Source organism: Panthera onca (genome assembly GCF_046562875.1).
Source record: "Panthera onca isolate mPanOnc1 chromosome E1 unlocalized genomic scaffold, mPanOnc1 haplotype 2 h2.Chr16_ul_3, whole genome shotgun sequence".
Taxonomy (NCBI): domain Eukaryota; kingdom Metazoa; phylum Chordata; class Mammalia; order Carnivora; family Felidae; genus Panthera; species Panthera onca.
The window spans coordinates 747,277-772,107 of NW_027675817.1; the positions used below are offsets into that span (position 1 = coordinate 747,277).

Sequence of the window (24,831 nt, forward strand, 5' to 3'; positions counted from 1 at the left end):
AGCCCTTCAGTTGTAGAGGAAAAGGGGTAATGAAGTCTGAGCAATTATGGACACCCATATGAACCTTGTTATGTAAGTGTTCATATACCATCTGCTTTTATTTATATTTATTATTTATGGCCCATGGATCAAATCCTGTGTATGGTCTGTCTTGATACAACCTATGAGTTCAGAATGATTTTCATGTTCTTAAAGGGCTGTAAAAGAGAAAAGAAGAGAAAGAAACAGAGAATATGTGACAGAGACCGTATATGGCCTGCAAAGCCTAAAATATTTACTGTCTGGCCTTTACAGAAAAGGTTTGAAAAAGTTGGCTTAGTAAAATGAGAGGAATTGAAGTTAACCTCAAATTGTCACCTACAAGACAAGAAAATATAGAACACTTACATTAATTTGAATGCCATTAACCCAGAATTTTTAAATAATTTAATCTAAATTAAATATTTAAATATTAAATATTTAACTAAGCAGGTGAATTATGTAAGCAGTATTACCAAGTACATATTAAATTATTAAGAGATTAAGGATTTCAGTGTGGGAAATTTTATTAGTTTATTTTTTTATTATTATTTTTTATGTCATTTATTGTTAAGTTAGCTAACATACAATGTGCACTTGGCTTCAGGAGTAGATTCCTGTGATCAGTGTGGAAATTCTTATGCCACCATAAAAATAGATGTTTAAAATGATGGTTAAGGGGTTGGGGCTCCTGGGTGGCTCAGTTGGTTGGGCGTCCGACTTTGACTCAGGTCGTGATCTCACAGTTTGTGGGTTCGAGCCCCGTGTCGGGCTCTGTGCTGACAGCTCAGAGCCCGGAGCCTGTTTCAGATTCTGTCTCCCTCTCTCTCTGCCCCTCCCCCACTCATGCTCTGTCTCTCTCAAAAATAAATAAACATTAAAAAAATGATGGCTAAGGGGCACGTGGCTGTCTCAGTCATTAGAGTCTGCAACTCTTGATCTCGAGGTTGTAGGTTAGAGCCCCATGTTAGGTATAGAGATTACTTAAAAAAAATGAAATCTTTAAAAATATAATGATGGTTAAGTGGTATAGTTAGAAATGTTTACACTAAACAAACATCAGAAATGCCTCTAACTTCGCTAATTACAGAATAAACATCTCTCCAGCCTCATTGTCAAGGAAGAAATGTTTGCATATATCTCTGTACATTAGACATACAGAGATACTAATGTTCTTTGCTATGGAGGTTCAGTGTTTATTCTTTGTCCATGCCATGCAAAGCTGTGTATTTCATTAATCCTTTTTAAAAAATTTTTTTAATGTTTATTTATTTTTGAGAGAGAGAGAGAGAGAGACAGAGTATGAGCAGGGTAGGCACAGAGAGAGAGGGAGACACAGAATCCGAAGCGGGCTTCAGTCTCTGAGCTGTTGGCCCAGAGCCTGATGCGGGGCTCGAATTCATGAGCAGTGAGATCATGACCTGAACCGAACGAAGTCAGATGCTCAATCGACTAAGCCATCCAGGCACCCCTCATTAATCCTTATTAATGATGTGCTTTAGAAAATAGATTCTTCTTGCAAATGTGGAAGGCTTAAGGGTAGTGAGTAAAAAGAATCTCATATGACACTAAAAATAGTCCTTCAAATTATCAAACCTTCCAAGTCTTAGGGGACAACCACTTTGTATTGGTCTTCTTGGCTACCTCTGCCATCTGGGCTCCAAACGTTACAAACACAGTTTGGAGAAAACCAAAAGAGACAAACTGCGCAATGGATAGGGCCTTTCATTATTTCTACTATGAGGTACTTTGTAAGCCAATTATTTCATGTCAGGTGAAGTGTTCTCATTCATTCATTCAAAAAAAATGTGAATCAAAACCTAAAAAAGAATGTGACAGGCCCTATGCCCAGTACCATAGGCACGCAGATGGTTAAGACAGGCTTCCCACCCTTGTAGGAACTCATGATTTCACAGGGAAAATAAACAGAAGCTTAAACCATAATGCCTAAGCACTAAATGGATGATGAAGCACTGACAAAGTGCAGAAGAGGGAGCCACAAAGTCGTAAAACCACATTTCTTTTCAGTCGTTTTGCTCCTTCTACTCACTACCCAGCTGTTAATTTATTTTATAAATATTTGAGTTTGTTCTTTGTCCATGCATCAGTTTTAAACACAGTAGACAACGCAGATGAGCAAGACTAGTCCATACTTTCATGGAGTTTATGCCCAGAGGAAATGGAATGCCAGAATAACTATATTAAGAAGAAATTGGGGCACCTGACCGGCTGAGTCAGTAGAGCATGCGACTCTTGATCTCAGGGTCGTGAGTTCAAGCCCCAGGTTGGGCGTGGAGTCTACTTTAAAAAATTAAAAGAAGGAGAAGAAGGAGGAGGAGGAGAGTGGGAGGGGAAGAAATGGATTTGGGCAATGAGAAGTATAAGTTGTTTTTGGAACACAGAAGAGGGGGGGAAGACTTCAAGTTGGATCAGGGAAGTTACTAGAGAAATACTGTTTGAACAGAACCTTGAATGGCTATGACGTATCATCAGATAGACATCTTGGGAAGAATATGCTTGCAAGATAGAGTGAGTGAAAGGCAAAATGCAGGAGAAATTTCTTTGGTATCTGTAGAGTAGGAAACTAGAGCCGGATTTAGGATTTTGAAGGCCTTGGATAATATGCCAGGCTACCGTGTTATCACAGCAGTGCTCTAGGACAAACTTTAGACTGCACCAGGGTCACTGGGAGGCCTTGTCAGAACACAGGTTCCACCTCCACAGTTCCTGATTCACTCAGTCCAGAGTAGAGCTGAGAATTTGCATCTTGAGTAAGTTCCCAAGTGACTCTGATATTTGAGAACCACTCCTGGAGAATTAATCTGGTGACTGTGTGCAGTATAGATTAGAATGGGAGAGACCAGAGATGAAAATGCCAGTCAGAAGATGGTGGTACCCATGTAGGTGGAAAGTGAGGGACTCGGCTGAAATCCATGGAAATAAGAGGGTCAACCATAATCAAGAATGGGTGTTTCCAAATAAAAATCCAGGACCGTGTTGTTTTTTTGTTGGCCCCACTTGCAGCTGAAGCAATTGATAAATTCATAGACCGTTTAGGCAACGTACAACCAAAAATAAATTTCTATTAATATGATAATATAATTCTGAGTTCGTTCAAAGTTAGGTATTGATTAGAGGAGTAACTTCTTTTCAAGTTAAATGAAAAGGTATCTTTTACCTCTTCTGGTATTGACTTGGTGTCAAGAAGTAGAACTAAACCAGGAAGGTGTGCTAATGTGAGAATATCCCTTTTAATGTTAGAAATTATAGGGGCGCCTGGGTGGCGCAGTCGGTTAAGCGTCCGACTTCAGCCAGGTCACGATCTCACGGTCCGTGAGTTCGAGCCCCGCGTCAGGCTCTGGGCTGATGGCTCGGAGCCTGGAGCCTGTTTCCGATTCTGTGTCTCCCTCTCTCTCTGTCCCTCCCCCGTTCATGCTCTGTCTCTCTCTGTCCCAAAAATAAATAAACGTTGAAAAAAAAAAAAAAAAAAGAAATTATATGTGGCGATCACAACTTTGAGCTCATAATTTAGAAATTGATGAGGCCACAAAAAGTCATTTAATCAATTCTTCTGCTCTCAGGAAACATTACTTCCAAGATCTATCAAGATCTATAGTTGTATATTTTATGTATGAAGATCACAAAGGTGAGACTCTTAAGAAAGGTGAGGACAGGGTTAGGGGCTCTGGAAGGTTCAATTAACAATTCCTAATACTCAGAGTTTAGCCAAAAGCTACTTATTCAATACTACCATCCTACTAATTAGATATCTTATAGCTAATTGAGGCAATATTTTCCTTTTCCTTTTCCTAGAGATTTATCCTGCAATAAAATACAATCTATTGAAAGACGTACATTTGAATCACTACCTTTTTTGAAGTTTATGTAAGTTACAAATATAATTTCATTATATTTGGAATTTGTATTAAACTTAATTGTAAACCTCTTTGTTATTCATTTGGAATGAATGAACCTTTATTAGTCGAAAGCTACTAAAATTATGTAGCAAATCTTTTTTGTCTGTGGCAAAGTTTGGTGTGAGAGTTATTATAGAGATCAGAGTGAATCGTTCTAGAGCAGCAGTTCTCTGCCAGGGTGATTTTGCATCCAGGTGACACTTGGTAGTGTCTGGAGACATTTTTGATTGTCAGACTGTAGATGTGCTCCTGGCATCTAGTGGGTGGAGGCCAGGGCTGCTGTCACACCCTACAGTTCACAGGGCAGCACCCCCCCCCCCATAACAAAGATTATCCAACCATAAATCTCAACAGTGCTAAAGTTGTGAAACGTTTTTCTAGAGAAATAAACTTACTTCTCTAGAAAAAAATACTTACTTAACACAAGTATTTATTGAGCATTTACTGATTTGTATCTAATGCACCACATGTATAAACATGAAAGTATAAATCTTTCATGCAAATATTTTTTTAAAAAGGCAAGTATCTTTCCTAGTGAGATTTCTTTAGTGTATGGAGAGAGTATTGTGGTTATGTTTCATTATCTATAAATTAGAATCACTGCCAAAGGATAAATATTCTGAAAGAATATCTTTTTTTTCTCTTTGTTTGTCTTGTTTTTGTGTGTGTGTGTGTGTGTGTAGAAATCTTGGTTGCAATTTACTCACCGAACTGAGCTTTGGAACATTTCAGGCCTGGCATGGAATGCCGTTTTTACACAAGCTGTAAGTGAAATAGAAAATGAATACATGTAAAAAAAAAAAAAAACTACATGTAAAAATATCATACAGTGATTGGTTAGGTGTGTGTTAATAAACCCAGTATGAATTCTGGAAAGTAGGTCTTAAAATCCATTTTTTTTTTTTCAAATGAGGAAACTAAGGTACAAAGAGGCCAAGAGACTTGTCTTAACTCCTAAATGGCACTCTCTGCCCTCCCTCGTACCCAGCTTTGTGTGGGCAATGAAAGCCCCAAGCAAGTAACACCCAAGTCAGTATTATCATGGGAATTCGTGACAGTGATGCTTCCCCAAGGTGTGCATGGTCCTTGAAATCCACTTTTGAATTTAACTTTGATTCCTGCTCATGTGCAAGTTTCCTATGCAAAAGAGAACTTCAAAGAACTAAGTTTAGCACAGAGTTTTCCAGGCAGCAAAAGGTGTGGGTGCTTCTTGAGCCATCAGGAAAGCAGAAAGAACTCCTGAATGCCTGCCACAGGGCACTGCTCTCCATGTGTTTTCTTTCCTGACCACTCTTCAATTAAGAAGTATGTTATTCCCTTTCAGCCGGAAAATTCTGTGATTTCTCTGTAAAAAAGCAAATCATACTGGACATGTTCAGTGGCCTGAGGGGGATTTTTAGACTCAAGGTTGAAGACCCTCCTCTAAAGCAGACGCTGGAAAAGACTGTCTTACTGTCTTGTGGTTCAGAAATCCGATTTCACAACTTATCTTCCGTTAGATGAAAGTGTTTACGGTGTGTCCGGAGCTGGAGTAAGTTCCTGCGGGTGCCCAAGAGCAGGGGCCTCCTCTCTCCTCTCATTAATTTGCTGATGCCTAACTTGGGGAAAGAATACTGAGGGTCAGTTTTTTGTTTTGCCGGCATGCCAGAGAACGGGCTCATTGAGTTTCTCCACCAAGAGGTTTTAGTGGTGTCAATATAATGTCTTAAAACTCACCACCTCTACTAAGCATCTTATAACACCGAGAGTCTCTTCCAAGAATCTGAATTTCATAGTTATGTAGGCAATACAGGACAAAATAGGGTGGAATCCGTTGATAACAATGAATGAATTCATTGAAAAACACTCAGTGCCACGCGCACTCTATGTCGACAGTGTACTAAGTACTGGGGGTACAAAGAATACACAGGGACTGTCCCCAAGAATCTTTCATACTGGAAGGAGAAAAAGATGGCCGTTGATGGGAAAACGTATGTGAGCCATGCTGGCATCAGTGCAGCAGGGTAACGAGCTAGGGGGTGACAAAGTAGGGGATGGTTGTGGAATAGAAAAGATTTGTTGTGGAAAAGGCAACAACTTGCTTGTGTTGAGTTTCCACGTTCATCTTGATGAAGTTTTGGGGAGATGGTGGGGAGTCGGGAGCCGACGGCCAAGAAAGAATTCTTGAACATGTCTTTGGTGCAAAAAGGTGATTTTATTAAAGCACAGGGACAGGACCGTGGGCAGAAAGAACTGCGCTGGGGTTGTGAAGAGTGACAGGTTATATGCTATGGAATTGGGAGGTCAAGTCAAAAGGGAAGTCTCCAGAGGGACTGTGATATGTGAAAGAGGACTCCTAAGATACCAGAGGCCTTGCTATTGTCAAGCTAAGGTTGTTTTTCCGTCTAGCAAAGCATTAAGACAGTAGGGAGTTCCTGGAGAAATATTTTATTTGCCTGCCTCAAGTATCTGTCAATAGGCTGCAGGTTATAAGGAAATTTAATTTTACCTGAGATTTCCTTCTTGCCTTTGTTCCCCATATCACTATGGAGGGGTGATGTGGGGTCTCCAGGAAGCTGATTCTGTAGGTTTCTGGCGATTAGGCTATTGATAAGATTGCCTTTTTCTTGTAATTTACTAAGATATTTGTAAACTGATGGAAACTCCTATCTTGCCCGACTGAGATCTCTTATCAGTTAACCATTTGTTTTCTTTCCTTTCCTTTGTCCTCGAGCAGCCAGAATCACACATATCCCACCTGGGGCAGGGGCATGTGCTAACTTGTATCTTGCCCTCAACTTGCCTCATGCTCCCTCATCAATCTTACATGACAGAAAAAGGTAATTAAAGAACCAGAGCTAGCTGGTATTGAGAATAAATTAATACTCATGTCATGTGTGTTATGCCCAGAATTCGTGATCCCCAAATACCGCCAGGGAGCCGAGTCCGATGTAAAAGCAAAAGAGCCTTTATTCGAGCTAGCTCGAGCTCAATCCCCTACCTGCACTGATGCAGAGGTGAGATACCGGGGAGAGAGAGCCAGTTTCAAAAGGACAAAGGTTTTATGGGGGCCTAGGGGCAGTTGGTGAGGTAATGGCTGTGGCCTCAGCTGATTGGCTGGGGAAGGGTCCTGGGGAAGAGTGCTGTTAGGCAGGTGGGGGGGGGGGGTTACTCAAGGGGAGGAGGTGTGGTCAAGGTGAAGGACACAGAACAAGATGGAGTCAGCCGGCGTAGGCCCGCCCTTTCAATGTGGTTTGAATAGAGCTGTACTACTAAAACGAATTCACAGTTAACTTCCAAAAAATTATCACAGTACAGTAAGTGTGTATTGGAGGTTGGGCTCCTTGTTTGGGGCCAAACTTTTCTTTTCTTTTTTCTTTTTAACGTTTATTTATTTATTCTGAGAGAAAGAGAGCATGCGCAAGGGAGATGCCATCCCGTGAATTCAGTCACGTTATTACCTATGTGACTTAATTACTGGGGTGTTTATAAGTTGAAACAATATTTTCTCCAGCATTAAATAAGTTTGTAAACCTTTTGGGCCCCAGCTGAGGTGGATTTATCTTGAACTGACTGAAGCTTAAACTTCAGGTCTTCTCACTTACATAGGCCCCTTCCAAAGTCTTGGGAGGGACCCTCGCAGTTCCTGTACGCATAATTTTGCATGTTTTGATGAGGCAGGATTTCCCAAAGTAGATGAGGTTCAGACCCTACAAGGCCTCGATACACCCCTGGGTTTCAGGTAATTCTATCTCAGTAAGTTTTTTGAATGAAGCCTCTTAAGTTATTGATAAACACTGAGTGAACACGTTAGCGGTGTGGTAAAGTCTATTTTGAATCTGAAATCCACCTCAAAGCCATGCCAAGAGTTTATTAATAAGGTACCACTTTTTGAATGGTAGTAATAATCCTATTTCTTTCAGATGAAATCAGGAATGAAATATATTATGGAAAACCAACAGTGGTTGATAATCCTAAATGTTAAGTATACTTTTTTTTTTCCTGACTTTAAAGTGCTTCTCCTTCATTCACCTACACAGGTGCAGACCGATGGCTTATTTTAAAAAATTCACTTCATTGCTTCTAACAGTACGAGCTCCATGAGTTTAGAAGCCGAAGGACTCTACGATGTAGAAAGGCTGTACCTTATCGGGATAGAGCACATTCACATGCTGGCTCGTCTGTGGCGCATCAGTATTGTGCCAAGAACATAAGCTCTAAGGGAGAATAAGGAAAATCTAAGCCTTACCCCTTTTGAATTATTGTTGAGAATATCGTTGAGGTAGGTGTGGCCACCCTCTGAAGGCAAAGTCGAGCCGCAGTCACATTGACGCCCTAACGCTCCCCCAGTCAACTGGCATCTGCTTCCTTTTAGACGGCTGCGTGCCCACACAAGTTGACACACTTCAGGATATTGTCATCGCTTTTTGGTATGTACTGGAAATCCTGGCAGCTTCTTCTCAGATTCAGAAAGGCATCAACGTTAAGGATGAAGATGACAACTCAGGGCTGTCCTTTTGGGGTGATTTAGGGTAACTTTTATTATTTTCCGTGTGTGGTAGTTCAGAAGCTTTGCGATAGTCATACCCAACTGTTACTTTTCTTCTCCCAGCTGCCTCTGATTCTTCCCACGTATATGCCAAGGCATCTTCTTTCTCTGGGAAGCATGGTAGTTGCTCCTCTGCCCCATATCATTTCTTTAATACCTACCTCTGTTAGGTATTTACTGCGCTCCGGCACTACGCTAAGACCTTTCGCTTGTGCTGCAAGTAAGACAGTGTGTCTTAAACTCTTAGAATAGAGCCTGGCACGTGGGAAATGCTCCGGACGTGGCCCCTCACACGCCACTTCATTTTCGTTTTTCCAGCAACTCTTGTGATACAGGTAGTATCATCCTCATTTCGGGGATGAGGAAGTTGAAACTCAGAGACATCGGGTGACTTGCCTAGGTTCACACTGTCAATAAGTGACAGAACCACTTAAGAAGCTTCGCGAGTAATACAATTCCGCATTCCCTGGCACTAGGTAGGACCTGAATGACAACCGGCCTTTTGGGCGTCGTCCCTTGGAGTCAGCTTCTCACTGGAATAGGACCTTTCGAGCAGGGAGCTCCTTTTCCCTATGCTTCGGGAGCTCCTGGCCATGCCACCTATGGGCATCCCCAGGCTTCCTGCTCACCGCCTGGTGCAAATATCACATCGTCACTGCTAGGCACCCACTCTGTGCCCAGCCTTATGCTAGGTGCTTTGCACATGCTCTTTCCTTTAATCTTCAAGTTGCCTTATGAGGTAAATGCTGCTAAAAAGACTCGGAGACGTTCGTTACTTAAGTCCCTTCACCAGGAAGTGACAGCCAGAATTCAGACCTAGGTCTGCCTGATTCCGGGGCCCTTGCTTCTTGGGCTGTTCCTCACTGCCAGAAACTCCTCTTCAAGGCTGTTCTCAGAACTTGAATTAAAACATGGGCTCACCATTTCAGATTCTTTAGGCTTCGCCCCTCCCCCCGCCCAACCCCTGAGAGAGGATCTACGTGATGCCGTTAGATGTCTTGTATTGAGGAGCTTCGCATGGGGAGTCATGTTCTCATGGCTCATGGACCTATGTAGATGAATAAAGGAAAGGGGTTATTCTATCCCCAAGTACTTCAAACATACTGGAATAGGGTCTAGATCACTCTACTTATTTCTTCAACTGCTTTCCTCCAAGGAGCCAGTTTTCCCTCCATGCCTTGGGATTCCAGCATAGAGAGTTTGGAGTCTGTCCTATTTGAAATGTATTTTCACTGCCTGCTTTGGACATTTTTTCAGCCAAAGCTGTTAGGATTTCAGTACATTCAGGACAGTGGTGACAAGCTTCAGTCCTCAAGTCTTCTCTGTCTCCTCAGTTAATAGAAAGGAAACGTAGCCCATCTGTCTGGACCTCTGTAGAAGAATTTGGAGAAAAAAAAAATAACACGTAAGAAATGTTCCCTTATTTTGTGAGCTACCTTTAGTCTGTCCCGTTGCTCTGCAACGGAAAGCTTTTGCAAAAATACTTGAGTTTTCCTCTTCAAATAAGATAGAGTTTTTAAAAAACAAAAAAATATCTAGAACAGTATTTCTTCAACTTTGATTATGAGACAGTCTTTGAGGATAACTGTTGTTATGTTTTACTCCCATAAAGATAAGCCCACGAATATCCAAAAGCCAATAGACTGAGTCAGCACACGTTTTATCTGTAAAATGAGGGAATTGAACGGAAATGGAGATGATGTCTAGTGCAGCGTCCACCGTTCGTGCGTATCGCAGTCTGTGGAAAGACAATTGCTGTCGGTCCAGCAGATGTAACCTGTCGGGTCAGTTCTCATTCTCCCCTTGGCTCGGGCACAATAGCTCCATGAAGAGAAGGCGGCACTAAAGACAGGAGGAGATAGGATAACTTGGAGTGGCCTGTATTTTGTTTTCACTACAGATAAACACAGGGCATTCATCTCAGCAGGAGGGCTGCCTGGGTAAGAGGAAGCACCGAGCCGATGGGTATAAGGCCATGGGTGAGCTACCAGGAAAGAGGGGGGGACAGTGGGGGTAGAGCACTGAGATAGTTGGGGGGAAGGATAACTACTAAATTGTTTTGGCTGCATAATTCTTCATAGTCTTTCTTAATAGGGAGCCAGGGGGGCGGGGTGGGGGGGGGGGAGAAGTGGGCAGGGGAAGACACACACGTGGAAGAGGTTACTTGCACAGAGCCCGCCAGTAAGCTTGTAGGTATTAATGCCATTTTTATGTTTTCAAAGCCAAAGGACATTCGGAGCCTCAAGGTTGAGGAACTGTGTTTAACCAGACATGTGACACTCACGTTCTTTCTCTTCATAACATTGTCTGACTGGATATTAACTAGTGTTACACAAACCCGACATGTTAATGGGCCTGAAAAAACGTAGAAGAAAGGGCTGGAATAGGAAGAATAGGGGAGTTTCCAAGGCAAGAACAAAAATGCATGGCTCCCAGCCGCACCGCTAACTCCCTCTGACCTCCGCGTGGAAGAGTTTGAGTCTTCGCTCCCCTTTTCTCCACCTACTAACGTGTTTGATCTTCTGGCAACTGGTTCTCTATTTATCACAACATGGTTCTTTTTTTTTTTTTTTTTCAAATTGAGATATAGTCCGCATAATAGAATATGCAACATTATAAAGTATATAGTCCAATGGTATACTTTGATAGACAATAATCACTGCTAATCCAGAACATTGTCATCGCCCCCCTCGAAAGAAATACCATACCCATCAGCCTTTACTCCCCATTCTCCCCTCTTCCCAGGCCCCTGGCAACAACTAATTTACCTTCTGCCCCTATGGATTTGCCTATTCTGGACATTTCATAGAAATGTGTGTCTAGTTTCTTTCACATGGCTTGTTGGCTTCAAGATTTATCCGGTTGTAGCATGTTTCAGTACTTCATTCCTTTTTTTAATGTTTATTTATTTTTGAAAGAGAGCACACACAAGCAGGGAAGGGGCAGAGAGAGAGGGGGACAGAGGATCCAAAACCACAGAGCCTGATGTAGAGCTCGAACTCATGAACTGTGAGATGACGACCTGAGCCAAAGTCAGATGCTTAACCGACTGAGCCACCCAGGTGCTCCAGTCACATTTTGTTCATCCATTCGTGAGTTATTGGACATTTGGATTATTTTGACTTTTTGGCTATTGTGAATAATGCTGCTATGAGTATTCATGTACAAGTTTTTGTGTGGTCATATGTTTTTAATTCTCTTGGGTACATACCTAAGAGTGGAATTGCTGGGTCATGTAGTAACTCTATATTTAACCCTTTTGAGGAACTGCCGAACTGTTTTCCACAGTGACTACACCATTTTACATTCCCACCAATGTATGAAGATTCTGGTTTCCCCAAATCTTGCTACCACTTATCATTGTCTCTCTGTTCGATCATAGCCATCTTAGTGAGTGTAGAGTACTATCTCATTGTAGCTTTGATTTATATTTCCCTAATGACCTAAGACATTGAGCATCTTTTCATGTGCTTATTGGCCATTCATGTATTTTCTTTGGCGAAATGTCTCTTCAAATCCTTTACCCATTTAAACATTTGATTATTTGTCTTTTCACTGAGTTTTAAGAGTTCTTTATATATTCTGGATGTTCTGGATACTAGACTTGTATCAGACATATGATAGTTTTGGGTTGTTTTTTTATTTTTAAATAAAGTCCAGTTTATCTATTTTTCCTTTGGTTTGTTGTGCTTTTTGTGTCATGTCTAAGAAACTGGCGCCTAAATCCAAGGTCATAAAGATTTCTCTCCTGAGAGTTTTATAGCTTGAGCTCTTCCATTTAGGTCTTTGACTCATTTTGAGTTAATATTTATATATGGTGTGAAGTGTAGGAATCCAACTACATTATTTGGTATGGGGATATACGGTTGTCCCAGCATCATTTGAAAAGACTAGTCTTCCCACGTTGAATGGTGTTGGCACCCTTGTTGAAAATCAGTGGGCCATAAATGTGAGGATTTGTTCCTGGACTGTCAGTTCTGTTCCATCAACTTACATGTCTGTTCTTTTGCCAGTACCACACCGTGATTACTGTAGTTTTGAAGTAGGTTTTGAAACCAGGGCATGTGAGTCTTCCCATTTTGTTGTTCTGTGTCAAAATCGTTTTGGAGCACCCGGGTAGCTCAGTTGGTTAAGTGGCCGGCTCTTGATTTCAGCTCAGGTCATGACCTCATGGTTTGTGAGATGGAACCCTGTGTTGCAATCTGCACTGACAGCATGGAGCCTGCTTGGGATGCTCCCTCTCCTTCTCCCTCTGCCCCTCCCCTGCTCACACTTTTCCCCACTCACACTCGCTCATGTTTGCTCTTCTGCACGGGTGTGTATGCTCGCTGTCTCTCAAAATGAATAGATAAACTTTTTTTTTTTTTTAAAAAGATCATTTTGGCTATTCTCGGTCCCTTGAATTGACATACAGATTTTAGAATTAGCTTGCCAATTTTTGGAAAGAAGTCAGTTGGGGTTTGGATAGGGATTATACTGAAACCACAGTTCAATTTGGGGTATAGTGCCATTTTAACACTATTGTCTTCTGATCCGTGAACATGGCATATCTTTACATTTATTTCAATCTTCTTTAATTTCTTTCAACAACGTTTTGTGGTTTTTAGTGTGATTCTTGCACTTCTTTGGTTAAATGTTTTCCTAAGTATTTTGTTCTTTTGAGTACTGTTATACATGGAATTGTTTTCCTAATTTCATTTTTGGAATAGTCATTGCTGATGTATAGAAATAAAGCTAATTTTTACATATTGATCTTGTGTCCTGTAACCTTGCTGAACTCATTTATTAGTGCTAAGGTTTTTTTTCTACATTCCCAGGAATATGTCTTGTGGTCTTCTAGTTACCCAGGAAGATGTTGGAGCATTTCAAAGTCCCTATGGACATCTCATTTCTCAGCTTTTTCCTTTTAGGCTTTTTGTTTAGGCTATTTTTTGTCTTGTTATCAATTGCCTCACATAGCTGCCAGATTAAAACATTTATCTATAATTGTTTTCAAAAAATGCCCCTTGGGAAGAGGCTATTTTAGCACTGTGCAGTTCTCAGTGAGGTCAAGGGCAAGGCTTTCAAGTGAAGTTTTTTAGGGACCCCACTAGACAGGTAAAACAATGACAGTTTGTTCCTTGGGAATGAGGCTTTAAGGAACTTCAGCTCCATTCTGTTCCCCTGGGATGTGGGCAATTTTTAAGGCTACCATCAGGATGGAGAGCAGAGGTTGAGGACAAGTTAAAACAACAGAGCTCACTGTTCTCATAGAAATTAGTAATTTTTTCTTTAATAAATGCTCTCCGGGTTGCTGCAAGCCCATTGGTTAAAATTTCCAAAGTTCTGAGAAAGTTGATTTTGACCATTTTTGCTAGTTTTTGTTGTTGTTGTTGCTTTTACGGAAGGATGAATTTTCAGACGTCCTTCCTTTCTCATTTTCACTGATTCACCTGTAACAGGGCTTTAAAATGTCTAAAGTCTCAGGGCACCTGGGTGGCTCAGTTAACTGCCTGACTCTTGATTTCGGCTCAGGTCATGATCTTGCGGTCATGGGATCAAGCCCCATGTCAGGCTCTGCACTGGGCATGGAGCCTGCTTGGGATTCTCTCTCTCTCTCTTCCTCTGCCTCTCCTTCACTCATACTCTTGTACTCTCTCTCTCAAAAAATAGAATACAAAAATAAAAAATGAAATCTCTAAAGTCTCAATGATCACAGGCTAATTAAATACTTAATCATGGGAGATGATTAGAGGAAAGGAATAAAAATAGAAAATGTAATTCTTAGAGAAGCTCTCCCAGATGGAGAGATGAAGTTCAGCAAAGTGTTTCTATATTTAATGCTCTCAAAGTTAAGTTTAAGGTAACGGCTATTTTAAACCCCCTTTTTTTTTCATACAAGTTAAATACAGGCTTTGGAGTCAGAACTGAGTTCAGATTCCAGCTCTGCTTCTTGACTGGCTTGACAAACTGGGACAAATTATACAACCTCTCTGTACTTCAGTTTCCTCACTTGTAAAATGGGGTAATGATGTATCTATCACATAAGGTTATTGTGAGGTTTAAATGTGAAATGCTGATCACAGATGCCCTATAGCTCAATAGTATTGGTTGTGATGATTATCCTTATAATTTTGCAAAAGTACAGTGATGATTCTTGAGCAGAGTCAACTTAAAGGCAGATTTTCTTTTCTTTCTTCCTGTTTCCTTCACTTTATTTTTGCTGTAAAGAACTGAGAAGAAAATCTACTCGGCATTTTGGAATAAAAACTTGTGTCAAACAGTGACAAAATGTTATTTATTCAACAAGCCTTCACTAAGTAACTAGTAAATAACAAGCACTCTGTCAGGCACAGGGACAAAAATGACAATAGAGCATGGTCCCTGCCCTCAAGGAGCTGGCAGTCCAGGAGATGGATAAGGAAACGGGATCATATGCCACCTAACAAAGGCTGTCATAGGAGAATACACATGGTGGGGGTATAGCTTTCACCATTTCCTCTTAGATTAATCCCTTTGTCTTTGGCCCCCAAACTGAGAAATTGGTCCTATTTTTGTCTTTAACCGGGTGTTTTAAACTGTGGAATTTTTTACATTTCTAGAGATAAAGGAAAAGCACCTAGAATTATAGAGGACACTAGAAACAGTCTTTCCTACAGAGCCTGGGCTTCCTACCAGCATAGTCACTTCTAGGATTTTCAGCCCAAAAAGTTCTTTGGCATATCTTTGCTTTGCTGTCCACGTAAAAAAAAAAAATTTTTTTTCCTCTTTCTGTTCTCCACTTTATCGTCCAGAGAGCTGGGTAGTTCCCAAAGGAAGAGTGCTTTACAGAATCTAAGGGTGATTTATAGGCAAAGGCAGAAAATGATTAGTTTTCACCTTCCAGTTCCATACACCCAAAATGAACATAAACTTTCATGGTAGTCATTACTGGAAATGCAGATAATTTTAATTCCATTGCATTTTTCAGAATTATCAGTCGTAACCCTCTGTCAACTGTTGAAGATTCCTATCTTTTTAAGTTGCCAGCATTAAAATATTTGTAAGTATTGCAACAATCTCATGGCTCATGAGATGATTTCTGATCTTTTTTGTTGTCATCAAAAGATTAAGTATTTTGCGTTTTGGTTAAAAAGTCGTAATTTAAATTTTAACTGGGTTATTGAAATAAGCATTATTAGCAAAGAAAAAACGTATATGGGCAAGATAGCCTGCAGAGGAAGGAGTAGTATTGAAGAACACATAACAGACATGGGACTTGTAGATGTAGGTAGAAATACCATTTATCTCAAAGTGGAAAGTGGAGTAAGGTGTATATTAAAAGAAAAAAAGACTAATCAAGAGAGGTGGATGCAACTGAGAATGAAAATGAGGATAAGAGTAAAAAGGATTGTACTGTTGAGCACCAAGGTGATTAATTTGATGATGCACATAAAATGTCTTCATTGGGAGCTTTCTGAAATTATTGTCCATAGCAAGAAAACTCTTGAGCTGACTTGACAAAGAAGCCAGAATTGAAGTAATCACATGTTGTTAAGTATCTTTTTAGGTACAGAATTTTTATCCTTGGGTTCAAATCACGCATGTTTGGGCTTTCTCCTTCAGAGACATGGGATCAACACAGGTGTCACTTACAACAGTTGAGAGCCTCCTCATGATGACCCTTGAATTGGAAACACTGTAAGTTGATTTTTCTTATGTGTATTTTCACTTAGTTGTTTACTTAGATTTGTTTTATTGTTTTCTTAAGTCAGATTTATTGAGGTATAAAATTTACTCTTTTTAAGCATACAGTTTGATGAGTTTTGACAAACGTGTAGTTATGTAACCACCACCACATTTGAGACGTAGAACATTTCTGTCACCCCAAAAGGCCCCTATGTGCCTTTGCAGCCAATCCCCTTTTCTCACCACCAGCCCTGGCAACCACCAACCTAATTTTTGTCCCTATAGTTTTGCCTTTTCCACAGTGTCTTATAAATGAAATCATACCAGGGGCACCTGGGTGGCTCAGGCAGTTAAGCGTCCGACTTCAGCTCAGGTCATGATCTCGCGGTCTGTGAGTTCAAGCCCTGCAGCGGACTCTGTCCTGACAGCTCAGAGCCTGGAGCCTGCTTCAGATTCTGTGTCTCCCTGTCTCTCTACCCCTTCCCCACTTGCACTCCATCTCTCTCTCTCTCTCAAAAATAAATGAACATTAAAAAAAATAAATAAATGAAATCATACAGTATGCAGTCTTCTGTGATTGGATCCTTTCAGCATAATCCTTTTGAGATTCATCCATGTTTTTTTTTTTAACTTTTTTAACGTTTATTTATTTTTGAGAAACAGAGAGCATAAGCAGGAGAGGGGCAGAGAGAGAGAGAGAGAGACACAGAACCCGAAGCAGGCTCCAGGCTCTGTCAGCGCAGAGCCCAATACAGGACATGAACCTGCGGAACATGAGATCATGGCCTGAGCCAAAGTCGGTCACTTATGTGACTGAGCCACCCAGGCACCCCAGAGACTCATCCATGTTTTTGCACATGTCAGTAGTTCATTTCCTTTTTATTGCCGAGTAGTATTGCAGTTGTGAGGATATACCAGTTTGTTTATGCATTCATCAGTTAATGGGCATTTGAGTTGTTTCTAGCTTTTTGGCCTTTATGAATAAATTTGCTTAAAACACTTACATGCAGGTCTTCGTGTGAGCATATGTTTTCATTGGGGGAGGGGGGCAGGTGGTAAAATACCTAATGGCAGGATTGCTACATCATATGCTGAGTGTATATTTAACTTTTTAAGAAACTGCTTACCTGTTTTCTAAAGTGGATGTACCATTTTGCATTCCAGCCAGCAGTATATGAGATCTTCTATCTATCCTTTCTTCTAATGTCTTTATCTATTTTTCATAAGGTGAATGTTGGCCTTAAAATTGAGTTGGGAAGTATTCCCCTCTCTTCAATTCTCTAGTACTGTTTGTGCAGAATTGGCATTATTTTTTCCTTAAATGTTTGCTAGAATTCACCAGTGAAGCCATGTGGGCTTGAAGCTTTCTTTGTGAGAAAGTGTTAAACTACAGATTTTATTTTTGTAATAGTGCTACTTAAATTACATACTTTATTTTTTTGAGTAGTTCATGTCTTTCAGGGAATCTATTTCATCTTGAAGTTATTGACATAAAGTATTTTATAATAATCCCTTATTATCCTTTTAGTATCTGTAGAATTGTAGTGATGTCATTCCTCTCATTTTTGATATTGATAATTTGGTCTTCTCTTGTCTTTTCTTGATAAATCTGGCCAGAAGTTTATCAGTTTTACTTATCTTCTCTAAAAAGTGCCTTTTCATTACACTGACTTCTCTATTTTTGTTTTCCTTTTCAAAAATTTCTGCTTTGATCTTTATCATTCCATTTTCTCTCCTTACTCAGTGATGAATTTCCTTTTCTTTTTCTAGTTTCTTAAAAGTGGACACTGGGGAAGATGAATACTATATGAGCAACATCCCACATGTTGACATGTTGTGTTTTCAGTTTCAGTTGGTACAAAATAGTTTCTAATATCCATTTTGACTTATTTGACCAATAGGGTTACTTAGGAGTGTGTTGGTTAGTTTCTAAATATTTGGAGATTTTACAGATCTGTTAATTTGTTATTTAATTCCATTGTGGTCACAGAACAATATGTTGGATGACTGAAATCCTTTTAAATTTATTGAGGCTTGTTTTATAGCCAATGAATTCTGGTAATAGATGAGAATATGGCCTATTTTGATAAATATTATGTGTCCACTTGAAAGAAAATATGTAGTCTGCTGATTTGGTGTGGAGTATTCTATAAATGTCAACTAGGTCAAGTAGGTTGGTAGTATTTTTCAAGTCTGATGTATCATTACTCATTTTCTATATATTTTTTCTGTCAATTATTGAGAGAGGGATATTGAAATCTCCAACTATAAGTGAGTGCTTATGTGTCTCTCTTTCCTATTCTCCTTAATATATTTGGAAGTTCTATTATCAGATACATAAATTCTTAAGTTATGTCTTTTCTAATAGTTGACATTTCTATCACAATGGAATAACCTCATTTATCCCTGGTAATATCTTTGCTTTGAAATTGACTTTGTCCTATAGTAAATATAGCCACTCAAGGTTTCGTTTGATTAGTGTTAGCAAAGCATAATTTCTTCCATATTTTTAACCTACTTATATCTTTGTATTGAAGATGAATCTTATAGACAGCATATAGTTGGCTTTTGCTTTTTTATCCAGTATGACAACTCTATCTTTTAATTAGGTGATTATACCATTTATATTTAATGTAATTATTTATATGCTTACATTTAAAGCTACTGTCTACTCTTTTCTATGTATCCCATCTGTTCTTTGTTTCTTTTCTTTTTCTTTTTCTTCTTCTTCCTGCTCTTGGGTTGATTTAGTACGTTTTATTATTTTTTGGTGGGGGGATAAATAGTTACAACTCAGGTTTTGTTATTTTAGTAGCTGTTTAATGGTTTGTAGTGTTCATGTTTAACTTATCACAGTCTATCTTCAAATGATATTATATGATTTCATGAATAGTATAAGAACCTTACAATAAATAGTGTACTTCCATTGTTCCCCTCCTGACCTTTGTGCTATTGTTTTCATACATTTTACTTTTAGCACACCATATTATTTTTTTTGTTTAAATAGTCAGTTATCTTTTTTTATTTTTGTATTTTTGAGAGAGACAGAGTGCAAGTGGGGGAGGGGCAGAGAGAGAGGGAGACACAGAATCTGAAGCAGGCTCCAGGCTCTGAGCTGTAGACACAGAGCCTGATGTGGGGCCTGAAATCACAGACTATGAGATCATGACCTGAGCTGAAGTCAGATGCTTAACTGACTGAGCCACCTGGGTGCCCCTCAATTATCTCTTTTATTGAAGTATATATAGATCATGTAATATTAAATTAGTTTCAGGTGTACAACACAGTGATCTTTTATATACATTATGAAATGCTCACAACACAGTGATCAATTATATACATTATGAAATGCTCACCACAATAAGTATATTACAGTATTATTGACTATATTCCCTATGCTGTACTTTTCATCTGGTGACTTATTTATTTTATAACTGCAAGTTGGTACCTCTTAACCCTTTTCACTCATTTTGTCCATATCCCCAGTTTGTTCTCCGTATTTACAAGTGTTTTCTCTTTTTTGTTGTTGTTTATTCATTCATTTGGTTTTTTGTTTATTTTTTGTTTATTTTTTACCTTGTTTTATTTTTTATTTTTTAAAATTTGCATCCAAATTAGTTAGCATATAGTGCAACAATGATTTCAGGAGTAGAGTCCTTAGTGCCCCTTACCCATTTAGCCCATCCCCCCTCCCACAACCCCTCCAGTAACCCTCAGTTTGTTTTCCATATTTATGAGGCTCTTCTGTTTTGTCCCCCTCCCTGTTCTTACATTATTTTTGTTTCCCTTCCCTATGTTCATCTGTTTTGTCTCTTAAAGTCCTCATATGAGTGAAGTGATAGGATTTTTGTCTTTCACTGACTAATTTCACTTAGCGTAATACCCTCCAGTTCCATCCATGTAGTTGCAAACGGCAAGATTTCATTCTTTTTGATTGCCAAGTAATACTCCATTGTATATATATACCACATCTTTCATCCATTCATCCATCAATGGACATTTGGGCTCTTTCCATACTTTGGCTATTGTTGATAGTGCTGCTATAAACATTGGGTGCACATGCCCCTTCAAATCAACATTTTTGTATCCTTTGGTTAAATGCCTAGTAGTACAATTGCTGGGTTGTAGGGTAGTTCTATTTTTAACTTTTTAAAAACCTCCATACTGTTTTCCAGAGTGGCTACAGCAGTTTGCATTCCCACCAGCAGCGCAGAAGGGTTCCCCTTTCTCCACATCTGTTGTTTCCTGAGTTATTAATTTTAGCCATTCTGACACATGTGAGGTGGTATCTCATTGTGATTTTGATTTGTATTTCCTTGATGATGAGTGATATTGAGCATCTTTTCATGTGTCTGTTAGCCTTCCGGATGTCTTCTTTGAAAAACTGTCTATTCATGTCTTCTGCCCTTTTCTTAACTGGATTATGTATTTGATTTTTTGGGTGTTGAGTCCTTTATATATTTTGGATACTAGCCCTTTATCAGATTATGTCATTTGCAAATATGTTCTCCCATTTCATCAGTTGCCTTTTAATTTTGTTGATTGTTTCCTTTGCTGTACAGCTTTTTATCTTTTTTTCATGGATGTTTATTTTTGAGAGAGAGAGCACAAGAGTGGGGTAGGGGCAGAGAGTGAGGGAGACAGAGGATCTGAGCAGGCTCCGCACTGTCAACAGAGAGTCGATGCGGAACTCGAGCTCACAAACCGTGAGATTATGACCTGAGCTGAAGTCAGAAGCTTAACCGACTGAGACACCCAGGTGCCCCAGAAGGTTTTTATCTTGATGAGGTCCCAATAATTCATTAAAAAAAATGTTGTTTGTTTGTTTGTTTATGTTTATTTTTGAGAGAGAGAGACAGAGTGCAAGCAGGGGAGGGGCAGAGAGAGAGAGGGAGACACAGAATCTGAAGCAGGCTCCAGGCTCCAAGCTGTCAGCACAGAGCCTGACACGGGGCTCAGACTCACGAACTGTAAGATCATGATCTGAGCCAAGTGAGATACTTAACCAACTGAGCCACCCAGGTGCCCCTATTAATTAATTAATTAATTAAGAACATGGACACACACATACATGTATGCATGGGGGGGAGCAGAGAGAGAGGGAGAGAGAGAATCTCAAGTGGAGAGAGAATCCTGATGCGGGATTCAATCCACGACCCTGAGATCACGACCTGAGCCAACACCAAGAGTCAGGCATTCAACCCGCTAAGCCACCCAGGCACTCCTCAGTAGTTCATTTGTACTTTTGTTTCCCTTGCCTCTGGAGACATGTCTCTACTAAGAAGTTGCTTTAGCTGAGATCAAAGAGGTTTCTGCCTGTGTTCTCCTCTAGGATTTTGATGGTTTCCCGTCTCACATTTAGGTCTTTCATCCATTTTGAATTTATTTTTGTGTATGGTGTAAAAAAGTGGTTTAGTTTCATTCTTCTGCACGTTACGGTCCAGTTTTCCCAACACCATTTATTGCGAAGACTATCTTTTTTCCACTGGATATTCTGCTTTATCGAAGATTAGTTGACCATATATTTGTGGCTCCATTTCTCGGTTCTCTATTCTATTCTATTGATCTATGTGTCTGTTTTTGTGCAGTACCACACTGTCTTGATGATTCCAGCTTTGTAATACAGTTTGAAGTCCAGAATCATGATGCCTCCAGCTTTGTTTGTTTGTTTTTTCCCAACATTATAATTCGGGGTCTTTTCTTGTTCCATACAACTTTTAGAATTGTTTGTTCTCGCTCTGTGAAAAATACTGGTGTTTGATAGGGATTGAATTGAATGTGTAGTTTGCTTTGAGTAGTATAGACATTTTAACAATATTTGTTCTTCCAATCCTTGAGCATGGGATGTTTTTCCATTTCTTTCTGTCTTCTTCAATTTATTTTCATAAGCGTTCTATTGTTTTCAGCATACAGATCTTTTACCTCTTTGATTAGGTTTATTCCTAGGTATCTTATGGTTTTTGGTGTATTTTTTTTTTAATTTTAGAGTCAGAGTGTACAAGTTGGGGAGAGGGGCAGAGGAGAGAGAGAGAGAGAGAGAGAGAGAGAGAGAATCTTAAGAGAATCTTAATCTAATCCATGCTGAGTGTGGAGCCTGACACAGGGCTCGATCTCACGACCCTGAGATCCTGAGCCGAAATCAAGAGTAGGATGCTTCATCGACTTAGCCCATCCAGGCACCCCTTGTTTGTTTGTTTTTTTCTGAGATTCTACATATAAGTGAAATCATATAGTGAAATGATATACATACATATAGTGAAGTGAAATCATAACCTATATAGTTACCAGTTCTAATGTTCTTCATTCCTTTGTGTGGATCCACATTTCCGTCTGCTATCCTTTTCCTTCTGCTTAAAAATACTTTCTTTAGGGGCACCTGGGTGGCTCAGTCAGTTAAGCATCCAACTCTTGATTTTGGCTCAGGTCATAATCTCACAGTTTGTGAGCTCAAGTCCCGCGTTGGGCTTTGCTTGGGATTCTCTGTCTCCTCAGTGCTCTTTCCCCCTTGCACACGCATACTGCACGTGCCCTCTCTCTCTGTCTCTCAAATAAACATTTAAAAAAATACTTCCTTTGGCATTTCTACAGTGTAAGCCTGCTAATGATGAATTCTTCCAGCTCTTGTATGTCTCAGATAGTCTGTCTTGCTTTTATTTTTGAAAGATTTGGGTATAGAATTCTAGCTTGATAGCTATTTGGTCCCCCTCTCCTTTTCACTGCTTGAAAGATGTTGCCCCACCGAGTTCTGGCTTACATTATTTCCAACAAGAAATATGTTGTCATTGTTATATCTTTGTTGCTCTGTGTGTCATGTGTGGTTTTGTTCCTTTGGCTGCTTTTAAGATTTGCTCTTTATCGCTGGCTTTGACCAGTTTGATTATCATGTGCTGTGGTGTAGTTTTATCCGTGTTTAATGGATTAAACTAAACATGTAGTTTAATCCATGTTGTGCTCAGATTTCATTGACCTTGCTGGATTTGTGAGTTTATAGGGTTTACTTATTTGGAAATGTGGGGGCTATTAGTTTTTCAAATTTTTTTTATATCTCCTCTCCTTCGTGGACTCTAAGTATACATATATTAGGCCACTTGAAGTTGTTGCACAATTCATTGAGTTAAGGAGAGGTATGGGGTTTTTTCCATATATGAAATACTGTTATAATAACTTTTTTAAATGCCCTTGTCTGCTAATTGTAGCATTTGTGTAGATTATGGATTAGTTTTTGATTGATTGCTTTTTTAAAAAAAAAATTTAACATTTGTTTATTTTTAAGACACAGAGAGTGATCAGGGAAGGGGTAGAGAGAGAGGAAGTTAAATCTGAAGCAGGTTCCAGACTCCGAGCTCTCAGCACAGAGCCTGATGTGGGGCTCAAACCCATGAACCACGAGATTATGACCTGAGCCAAAGTTGATTGCTTTTTATCCTCAGTATGGGCCATATTTCAGATTTATTCAAACTCTTAGAAGTCTACCCTCTTTCTGTGTGCTCTCAACCCGAAGTGAGACTTTTGGCTTGGAAGGAGTTACCTGTGTATTAAACTACTGATCAGTGTCACCCAGTTCTAATCTCTATCTCATTCTAAGGGTACCATACCCCATGTCATCCTTACCTTTCCGTTGGGCACCTCTGTCCTTCTATCTGTGTATTTATAATATTCAAGAGCAGCAGTTGGCCAACTGGTCCCTACCCAACCATCCAGGCCATGTGCCTCAAGAATTCCTTTTTGCACAGCCCTGTGATGACTTTGGCCCGCCTCTTCTACCTGCTCGAGTAACTCCTTTACCACTAATTTAATTGTCTGTGTTTCCATTTATAGGATTTTACCTAGCCGTATGGCCTGCTGTCTCTGCCAATTTAAAAATACTATTGAGGTTGTCTGTAAGACAGTCAAGCTACATTGTGACAGTGCATGTCTGACAAATGGCACACGTTGTGGTAAGTCCTAATTGCCTGATGATAAATTTGTAAATTTTTATTTTATTTGTGGTTTAACTTTTATTTTTAATCAACAATGATAATTTTTTTTAATGTTTATTCATTTTTGAGAGAGAGAGCATGCACGTGCGTGAGCTGGGAGGGGGCAGAGAGTGAGTGAGGGGGACAGAGAATCCGAAGCAGGCTCTACACTGACAGCAGCAAGCCCCATGCGGGGCTGAACTGTGATATCATGACCTGAGCCAAAGTCGGATGCTTAACTGACTGGGCCACCCAGGCACCCTAACAATGGTAAATTTTTAAACTAATGATGTCATTGCATTATTTTTACTCATTCAGAGTTCAGATCCCTAAATTTCTAAGAACTATTCCTTTGTTAAAAGTCAGATTCTCAGTTACATTATTAAGTCAACTACCCACCCCCAAATGAAAACCTGTTCACATAGTGCATCACAGCTTATAAGCTGATTTTACGTGCGTTAGGTCTCAGGTGCCCTTTGTCTTATAGGACAGGTGGAGATACCTTTTTGTTTATTTTGTTGTTTTTATAAGTGTGTAAGAGTACAAGTGATGCTGATTTCTGAAAAAGTTTTATTTGGAGCCTCTGTGTTTCTGTGCCCTAACCAGAAGCTGCTACCCAACCGTTCTAACAGATGAGAGGGCTCTTCTATTCTTGGGCTGTCCAACTCTTGTTCTGAATCTTAAGCTTTTCTATCCAAAACACAGGTGCTTTTAGGTATTTTTCTGTTCTTAGGTTTTATTGGCACTAACTTGGTGACTTCCA

The 24,831-nt window shown here is 39.7% G+C and overlaps 1 protein-coding gene and 2 long non-coding RNA genes across 11 annotated transcripts in view; 1 reads left to right on the top strand and 2 right to left on the bottom strand.

Annotated features, from left to right (window-relative positions):
• The window catches only part of LOC145715144 (leucine-rich repeat-containing protein 37A2-like), a 45,143-nt gene that overhangs the window by 9,028 nt on the left and 11,284 nt on the right, over positions 1-24,831 (top strand). For 3 of the 9 annotated variants that reach the window (XM_081794769.1, XM_081794770.1, XM_081794774.1), the window contains 5 exons: positions 3,832-3,903; positions 4,619-4,699; positions 15,413-15,484; positions 16,048-16,122; positions 23,929-24,047. In XM_081794769.1, the coding sequence (XP_081650895.1) occupies positions 3,832-3,903; positions 4,619-4,699; positions 15,413-15,484; positions 16,048-16,122; positions 23,929-24,047 (419 nt within the window). Of the gene's footprint in view, positions 1-3,831; positions 3,904-4,618; positions 4,700-7,070; positions 7,232-7,837; positions 7,895-7,954; positions 8,197-8,289; positions 8,345-9,797; positions 9,869-10,075; positions 10,248-10,363; positions 10,404-15,412; positions 15,485-16,047; positions 16,123-23,928; positions 24,048-24,831 lie in introns of those variants that run through there. The other 6 variants (XM_081794772.1, XM_081794773.1, XM_081794776.1 and 3 more) reach the window with 5 other exon arrangements.
• LOC145715145 (uncharacterized) lies at positions 11-6,468 on the bottom strand. Its single transcript, XR_014137162.1, has 3 exons — positions 5,389-6,468; positions 4,643-4,697; positions 11-357 (listed from the first exon to the last, which is right to left on the bottom strand). It is a non-coding gene; the product is annotated as an uncharacterized LOC145715145 (long non-coding RNA).
• Positions 9,798-22,478, bottom strand: LOC145715146 (uncharacterized). The gene is made up of 2 exons (XR_014137163.1): positions 22,396-22,478; positions 9,798-9,834 (listed from the first exon to the last, which is right to left on the bottom strand). It is a non-coding gene; the product is annotated as an uncharacterized LOC145715146 (long non-coding RNA).